General features: G+C 43.8%; 1 protein-coding gene across 1 annotated transcript; it reads left to right on the top strand.

Annotated features, from left to right (window-relative positions):
- Positions 1-204: 204 nt before the first annotated feature.
- LOC141632777 (uncharacterized) lies at positions 205-2,838 on the top strand. Its single transcript, XM_074445291.1, has one exon. It carries the CDS (start codon positions 205-207, stop codon positions 2,836-2,838), a length of 2,634 nt encoding a protein of 877 aa, XP_074301392.1.
- The last annotated feature ends 6,520 nt before the right edge of the window (positions 2,839-9,358 follow it).

Here is a 9,358-nt window from a genome sequence, read left to right as displayed (position 1 = left end):
TAACTTGTGTGTGTAGTGCAAAGGTTTATGTTTAGTTCTCCACAACACGGTGAATCAACCCCCGTGGAAGAGGACGCTTTTGGAGCATATTCGTAGTTATTTACTAATCCTTGGTACCAAAGAGCACAAAGAGAGCATAGAGTAGAAGAAGCACCTTTAGAAGAACCTATTGAAGTAAATCCGATTGAAGTGGAATACCCTCCAATGGCGAATGATACTAGAACTATTAGGGAGCTCCGGGCAAGGAATTTTGACACTCAACCTCTTTGCATAGCCTACCCACCCATTGGGGCTAATGCCAACTTTGAATTGAAGGGCTATTTCATTCACAACCTCCCAAAGTTTCATGGACATGCGGGGGATGACCCAAATCGCCATCTTTCCGAATTTCATATGATGTGTGAAGGTGCCATTCCAAATGGTGTCACGGAAGATCAATTTAAGTTGAGAGCTTTCCCATTTTCACTACAAGATGGGGCAAAATATTGGTTGTTTTACCTTCAACCGGGTACAATCCGTACTTGGAAGGACATGAAAGCGGCTTTTCTTGAGAAATACTACCCCGACTCTAGACATAACCATGCAAAGAAAGCCATCACTTCTCCGGAGCAAGATGCAAGTGAGAGCTTGTATGAGTATTGGGAGAGATTCAAGAAGTTAGTTGCTCAATGTCCTTACCACGGTCTTAGTGGTGATGACCTTTTGGTCAACTTTTGTGATGGTCTTACACAACAATACCAAATTGTGGTTAATTCCGCTACGGGTGGTGGAGTTGACAACTATTCCGTGGCGGAGGCAAATGAGATCATAGAAAGATTGGCCGCTAGCACAAGGAACTATGGAAGAAGCCGAGGGTCAAAGACTCTTAACTCCATTGAGACACCTTCTCCTTCCACCCACAAGCTTGAGAAAACCGTGGATGATCTCACAAAAATGGTTGCTCAACTAGTGGGGAACAATCAAGGAGGAGCAGAAGGATCTAATGTGGAGTGTAATTTTTGTCAAGGGCCACACCCAATGGAAACTTGTCCCATCATGGAAGAGCAAGGAATAAGCAAGGAGAATGTGAGTGCCATGATGCACGGTCAATACAACTCTAGGAACCCCAATGGGGGAGGGTATTATAAGTATGATCCGAGCGGCAATACTTACAACATTGGGTCAAGGGACAATCCAAACCTTAGTTGGGGAGGGGATACTTCCAAGAGCTTCCAAAATGGTCAATTCAACCACTTGAAGAACTCCAACTCGCAAGGACAAAACTCCAATTACCAAAGAAACAACAATCATCAACAAGCCAAGGGAGGATCTTTCCAATTTGGAAACCAAGGACACCAAGGGAATTTCCAAGGTAACCATAAGAACTTCCAACAAGGAGGGGGCTCTTCCTCCCAAGGAAATGAAGATTTGTCTACAAATGAGATGTTTAAGATGATCATGAAAGGACAAGCCGAAAATACCAAGTGGTTTGACAAGATGGATGCGGACAAAATTTCAAGTGATGCTAGGGTGAAGAACCTTGAGATCCAACTTGGCCAACTTGCACAAGAAATGGCCAAGAACAATCAAAGGAACTCTAACTCGATTCCATCTACAACATTTCCACCAAAGGAAAATGCAAGTTCCATGACTTTGAGAAAGGGGAGAACCCTAGAATCTCCCCCGAAGAAGAAGAGAAAGGCCAAGTCACATGAGAGGGTCATTCACATTGAAGAACAAATTGAAGAAGAGCCAGTGGTTGAAAAAGAGAAAGAGACACCCTCTAAAACTAATGGAGAAGAGGAGAAGAGTCCCTTGAGGAATGACAAAGAAAAGAATGAAAGCAACAACACCAAGGATCAAATTGAGGAGACCGAGAGAGAATATGTTGTGGAGGTACCTTTTCCTAATGCTCTCACACATTCTAAAAGAGTCGCAAGAGATGAGGATCTCTATGAAACTTTTAGGAAGTGTGAAGTAAATATCCCTTTGTTAAATCTTTTGAAAGGTGTTCCGAGGTATGCAAAGTTTCTCAAGGAACTTTGTACACCTAGGAGAAGCCCAAGGAAGGGAACCCAAAGAGTACGGGTAAGTGAACATGTCTCCGCAATATTTAAAAAATCACTTCCCAAAAAGTGTGGCGACCCGGGGATGTTCACCATACCATGCTCTATTGGGGACAAAAGTTTCACTCATGCTATGTTAGACCTTGGTGCATCAATCAATGTTATGCCATATGCCCTCTATGAGACCTTGGGACTTCCACCATTGAACAAAACCGATGTAGTGATCCAACTTGCGGATCGCTCAAACATATACCCAAAGGGAATGGTGGAGGATGTGTTGGTAGAGGTAGATCACTTAACCTTCCCGGCCGACTTCTATGTTCTTGACATGGAAGCCGACTCGACGGCCACTCCAATCCTTTTGGGGAGGCCTTTTATGAAGACCTCTAAAACCAAGATTGATGTGTCTAATGGGAACCTCACTATGGAATTTGATGGGAAGAAACTCACGTACAACATCTATGATGCTATGAAACAACCTAGCGATTCACATTCATGTTATTTCTTGGATATCATTGAACCAATTGTCTCTCAAATTTATATGTTGTGTCAAAGGGACCCTCTTGAGGTGGCCCTTACTAATGATTTGGAACACGAGGGTTTGCGTGTAGTTTTGTCTCAAGATGTGCAGGAAAGCTTAGAGGAGTTGGAGAAGGAAGACCCTCCAAAGGAAGCACCTAAAGGGGAAACTCAAGAAAAACTTCCAGACTCCCACCGGAGCCTCCGGCCCACACCGGAGCCTGCGGTGGGCACCGGAGCCTGCGGGATGTCCCTGCCCCAACTGAAACTTTAGCTTTTCAAGAACACACATCCCTTTCACCCTTCCTCCCCTTAGAAGCCAATCTTGAAAGACCACTTCCCTCTATCTTAAAACCTCCAAAACATGAACCAAAACCTCTCCCAAATCACCTCAAATACATTTTTGTGGGAGAAAACAATACCCTCCCATTGATCATCTCCAACAAACTCAAAGTTGACCAAGAAGAAAGATTGGTGAGCATGCTCAAGAAACATAAAGAAGCATTTGGATGGAGCATTGCGGATATTAAGGGGATAAGCCCAAGCACTTGCATGCACAAAATTCGATTGGAAAAGGATGCAAAACCCGTCCGGCAACCACAACGGAGGCTTAATCCACCTATGATGGAAGTTGTCAAGGAAGAAGTTATCAAACTTCTCCAAATGGGTATTATCTTTCCAATTAGTGACTCCCAATGGGTGAGTCCTACTCAAGTAGTGCCAAAGAAGGGAGGGGTGACGGTAGTCAAAAACACTCAAGGGGCATTGATGCCCACCCGTTTACAAACGGGATGGAGGGTGTGTATTGATTATCGCCGCCTCAACCAAGTCACTTTGAAGGACCATTTCCCCCTACCCTTTCTAGATCAAATGCTAGAGAGGTTAGGTGGGAAAGAGTACTATTGTTTTTTGGATGGGTATTCCGGGTATTTTCAAATCCCCATTCACCCGGAGGATCAATCCAAAACAACCTTTACTTGCCCATTTGGTACTTATGCTTACCGCCGCATGCCCTTTGGATTGTGCAATGCCCCTGGCACTTTTCAACGATGCATGATGAGCATTTTCTCGGACTATGTGGAGCGTATTTTGGAGGTCTTCATGGATGACTTCACCATCTATGGGGACTTATTTGACTCGTGTCTAGACCATCTCGCTATGGTCCTATCACGGTGCATAGACTCTCACCTTGTTTTAAATTCTGAAAAGTGTCACTTAATGGCGAGTAGCGGAATCGTGTTAGGACACATAGTGTCGAAAAGAGGGATTGAGGTGTATACGGCAAAGGTGGATGTGATTAAAACCTTGCCGTATCCATCTAATACTCGAGACGTGAGATCGTTCTTAGGACACGCGGGTTTTTATCGAAGATTTATTAAGGATTTCTCCAAGATAGCTAACCCCTTGTGCAAACTTTTGCACAAGGATGTGGAGTTCGTGTTTGATGATCATTGTAGGGAAGCATTTGACTTGTTGAAGGAGAGACTTATATCGGCCCCAATCATTCAAGCACCCAAGTGGGATCGGCCTTTTGAGATCATGACCGATGCAAGCGATTTTGCCATTGGAGCCGTATTGGGACAAAAGGATGACAAAGCTTCATATGTCATTCAATATGCCTCTTCCCTTTTAAGCGATGCCCAAAGGAACTACACTACAACCGAGAAGGAATTCTTGGCGGTGGTATATGCTCTAGAGAAGTTCCGATCATACTTACTAGGAGTCAAGGTGATTGTCTATACCGATCACAAATCCATCACTCAACTTGTGAGCAAGAAGGACACCAAACCAAGATTAATGAGGTGGGTTCTCTTACTTAGTGAGTTTGACATAGAGATAAGAGAGAAAAAGGGAGTGGCAAATGTGGTGGCCGACCACCTAAGTCGACTACAACTTAATGATCAACAAATGCAACGAATGGGGGTAGTTGATGGGAGTTTGCCTCATGAATCTCTTTATAGTTTAAGGATGACGGAGCCATGGTATGCCAACTTGGTAAACTGCATGGTGACTAAGAAGTTTCCAACTTCTTTATCATCAAGTCAAAGGAACAAGATCAAGGCCGATTCCCGATTCTACATATGGGATGACCCTTATCTATGGAAAATGTGTCAAGACCAAGTCATCCGAAGATGTGTGCCGGATGTAGAGATACCACCCATCCTTAGACATTGCCATGAATATGCTTGTGGAGGCCACTTTGGACCCCAAAGGACGGCCCGGAAAATTCTTGAAAGTGGGTTCTATTGGCCAAACATCTTTAAAGATTCTCACATCTTCACAAAGACTTGTGACAAGTGCCAACGGGTTGGAAACATATCAAGGAGGAACGAAATGCCTCAACAACCCATGCTATACTTGGAGGTCTTTGATGTGTGGGGGATAGACTTCATGGGACCATTCCCCAAATCGGATGGCTATCTCTATATTCTTTTGGCGGTAGACTATGTTTCAAAGTGGGTTGAGGCCATAACAACTAGGAATGATGATGCGAGAACGGTCTCAAGTTTCATCCAAAGCCATATTTTCTCGAGGTTTGGCTATCCAAGGGCTTTGATAAGTGATCGGGGCACTCACTTTTGCAATCGGATTATGGAAGGGTTGTTAAAGAAATACGGGGTCGTGCACAAAGTCTCCACCGCTTACCACCCACAAACAAATGGGCAAGCGGAGGTATCCAATCGGGAGATCAAAAATATCTTACAAAAAACAGTGAACCCCGATAGGAAGGATTGGAGTCAAAGGCTAAATGACGCTCTTTGGGCGTACCGCACCGCTTACAAGACACCAATTGGTATGTCCCCGTACCGACTCATTTATGGAAAGGCATGTCACCTTCCTTTGGAAGTGGAGCATAAAGCCTATTGGGCCATCAAATCTTTCAACCAAAACATAGACGATGCGGGCCTCCATCGGAAGCTTCAACTTCAAGAAATTAAAGAAATCCGTCTTGACTCTTATGATAATGCCGCCATATACAAGGAGAAAGCTAGAATATGGCATGATCGAATGATAAGTCGGTGGGTTTTCAAGGAAGGAACCAGAGTTCTTGTCTTCCAAAATAGGCTAAAGTTGTTTTCCGGGAAGCTAAGATCAAAGTGGTTTGGGCCGTTCATTGTAAGAAAAGTCCACCCTCATGGGGCGGTCGAAGTCGAGAACCCAAGCACGGGAAAGATGATCAAAGTGAATGGACAACGACTTAAAGAATATCATGAAGGCATGGATCCACATTTGGTGGAAGAAGTCGATTTGGAAGACCCCAATTACCAAACATGATCAAGAGGAACACTAAGTCGAGCCATCGACGTTAAACATACGGCAACCTTTGTACATATCTTTTCTTTAGTGTAGAATTTACCGCTTTCCATAGATAGAATTTAAATTCTTGTCATTTTCAATTCCGTCATTTATATTATTGTCAATAAAATGCATTAAACATTCAATGAAGTTACTAACATTATTTTTAAGTAATGAAGGATTTTGGAAGTAATTTTTGAAGAGAATCATGGAGCACGGATGGGGATATAATGAAGCAAAGGCATAGTCGGTTCAAGCATCCAAGGAAACACACTCAAATTTGATCAAAAAGCCAAGGAAACAAAACACAAAAAAATTCGGAACAGGCCCTCACCGCAGCCTGCGGCCTTCACCGTAGCCTTCGGCTCTCACCGGAGCCTGAGGCCCCAACCGCAGCCTGCGGTTTTGACTGTTTTGTTTCTAAAGCTCAAGAAAAAAAGCCCGACTCATCTCTTGTTCCCTTCATTTGTGTCGACCAAAGCAAGAGCAACAAACAACCTTACCCCTCAAAATCTCACCAAATCCCTCCTAAATCACTCAAACTTCCAACAAATTCACTCATTTTTACCCATATCTCTTCCTTTCCATCTTTAACACCCATTAATCTCTTCAAAATCACTCAAATTTCAGAATTCCCCCCAATTGTGTTCAAGAACCCTAGAAAATCCGGGTACCAATTGAAGCTTCAAGAGGAAAATTTAAGGGTCAAGAAGGGGTTTCCTAGCATCAATTAACAACAACAAGCAATAATTTGTGGAATTCGGGGAGGTATAACCACCAAACCAAACTTTCAATACTTACTTGGTTATTAATTCGAAAATTAGCTTAGTTTAGTTAATTATTTGGATTATTGTTGTTTATTTGTTGTTACTTGTCTTGTTGGTAGTAAACATTTTTCTGGGTAAGGTTAGAGGAATCATCAAAACACTATTTACACTTTCTTTAAGTTAGTGCACTCAAGGTGTTTGTTGATTTGCCTCAAAGAGTGCAAAACAAATTTTGAGTGATTATTGTTGTTTGTAGTCTCTAAATTCCTTGTAGGAACAATGACAAGAACAAGAGAACCTACTTCTAGGAAAGGTAAAAGACGAGTGGTGGAGGAGCCGGAGGAAGAAATTGAAGAGGGTAGTGAGGATGAGTGTGAGGAGGTATACATGGGGTGGGAAAACATGACCGCCAAACACAAAAAAATTCATGACCGGCTAGTAGAGCCTAGACGCCATCCCCTTATTACCACCACTTTTCTTGATGACGACACTTTGGAGACCCTTGGGTTCATGGAAATTGCTAGGCCTATGATGAGGAAGGTTGGACTTGAGTACTACTTGACCGATGATGGTTGGCAGGACACTTACCGTTCCTATGCTTATGAGTTCATTTCTACGGTATCCGAGGAGATTGTGCCGGAGAGTGGTGAGAAAGTTGTGAAATTCCGTTTGAACAAGAAGTGGCATACGGAGACCTATGACACCATTAGGAAAATACTTCATTTTTCCATGCCCCCTTCCGACATTGTTGTGGCCCCGGGTAGACTTGAGTATTCGTGGGAGGAGCTAACGGGTACGAGAGTCACAAACAAAGATGACAAAGTTTCTCAAATAACCAATCCCGTCATTCGTTTGTTAGGCCGTTTTCTAACCTCTCTTTTCACTTCCGTGGGTGAACCCACAAAAGTCAACCGAACCGTGAGGTCTTGGATTTATGCCATGTTGCCGGAAGGAGTTGGATGCCAGGATTGGGCTAAGCTCTTCATTAATTCTTGCATCAAACATCGCACCAAGCAAGGGGGTGGAAAAATTAACCAAGGTGGGTTAATATCTTTCTTTGTGAATTACTATGATGGGGGTGTCCCCGACAATCAAATGGTGAACAAGTGTGGGGGATTTAATGTGTACCATAGCATGGCTCTTGAGAAATACAAGATGTTCCACACTCTTAGTACAAGACCCTTGAGAGGAATATGGTTGGGAGCACATGAGCAAGGCTACCTAATTCTCCCTAGGCCACCACGCTCCCCACTACCAAGCGGGCACATGGCACGTGAATTCTTTTGCCATCCCGATCTGGAGGCACCCAACTTGTTGGCTCAAAGTCAAAAAGGAAGAGAAGAAGAAAGAAGAGAAGGGGAACATGAGGTTCACCACCTTGAGAGTACTTCCCACCAACCCCCCTTCTCTACTCACACCACCCATCAAGACACCCCTATGTATGAAGCGGGGGGAAGCTCTACCCCGGTTGCCCCTTGGCAACAAACTATGTATGACTACTTCAAAGATACACGGGAGGTTTTTTCCACTATTAGTGGAAGGGTGGAAGAAAACCGGGCTTGGCAACAACAACAAACGCCAAGGCTTGAAAGTTTAGATCAATGGAGGGTGGCTAGCATGGAGCACCAAAGCTTGAGTGCGGAGGCCGAAAAGGCCCAAATGAAAATGCTTCAAGAGATGGCTAAAAGGCAAGATGAGGCCTATGCTTGGCAACAACAAGCCAAGTACATGGAAGAACAACAAGCCATGTGGAGGGCCCAAAATGCATGGCGGGAGCAAGCCACTCAACAATTCGGGGTGCAAAATGAGAGGCACCACCAATATGTTGAAGACTCCTTTGAAGATGCTCAAGCTCAAGAGGACTCTCTTGGCCTCATCCGTGGCCTTTTCGGCATGACCCTTCACCAAAATGACCCCCAATTTCACCCAACAATCACCGAGCCGCAAGTTGAGGAGGCCTATGAAAGGGCCAAGAGAGTGAGGCAAGCAAGAGAAAGAAGGTGGAAGAACCAAGGCACCCATGATCAAGGGGGTGCCTCGGGTTCTCATTCTTGAAGAAAAAGTTTGTGACTCCTCCACATTGAGGACAATGTGGAATGTAAGTGTGGGGGAGGATTTTGAATTGTAATATATGTAAACTTCTTGTTGTTTAATTTAAAAAAAAAAAAAAAAAAAAACGAAAATCCCGGCTAGGTGAAAACCCACAAGGGTGGGCACCTAAGGCAAGATTGGGAAGGTGGCTGAGGACGGAATGAAAACCCGAAAGGGCATTCTGGGCAAAATGAAAAATTGAGTTGCGTGCCACAATGAGAGGAAAGGAAAAGCTAAGGTGAAAACCCGAAAGGGCACCTTAGGCAAAATGAGGGATTTTCAACAAAAAAATCAAAAAAATTGAAAAATGCACCACCAAAAAGATGGAGGGACAAGAAGGGAGTGATAAGGAGGGTTTTGGAAGGAGGTTAGGTCTAGAATTTAATTTCTTTTGAGTCACAAATACTTGTCCCAAATTGGTGGATTTTTGTTTTGGCTACTTTGGTTGTTGATTTGCATAGGAGTGTGGCCAACCAAGTAGCATGATCATACTTTGCTTGGAGTGATAAGGGGGTGATATAAGTGGTGTAATAGGATGATTTAGGAGTTGCTTAGGCCACTTTTCTTCCACCTTGGGATAAGGTGAGAGTGGCCACCTCTTGTTGGTGATATAAGAAGGGTGGAGTTGCGTAATGAGTC

The sequence above is a fragment of the Silene latifolia genome, chromosome Y (assembly GCF_048544455.1).
Source record: "Silene latifolia isolate original U9 population chromosome Y, ASM4854445v1, whole genome shotgun sequence".
Lineage (NCBI taxonomy): Eukaryota > Viridiplantae > Streptophyta > Magnoliopsida > Caryophyllales > Caryophyllaceae > Silene > Silene latifolia.
Note: the sequence above shows the minus strand (reverse complement) of the source record. Positions and strands in the feature narration are given on the sequence as shown.

What these genes read in the sequence shown, in the direction of transcription:
- LOC141632777 (XM_074445291.1), top strand. Translation starts at nt 205, where the DNA reads ATGGCGAATGATACTAGAACTATTAGGGAGCTCCGGGCAAGGAATTTT.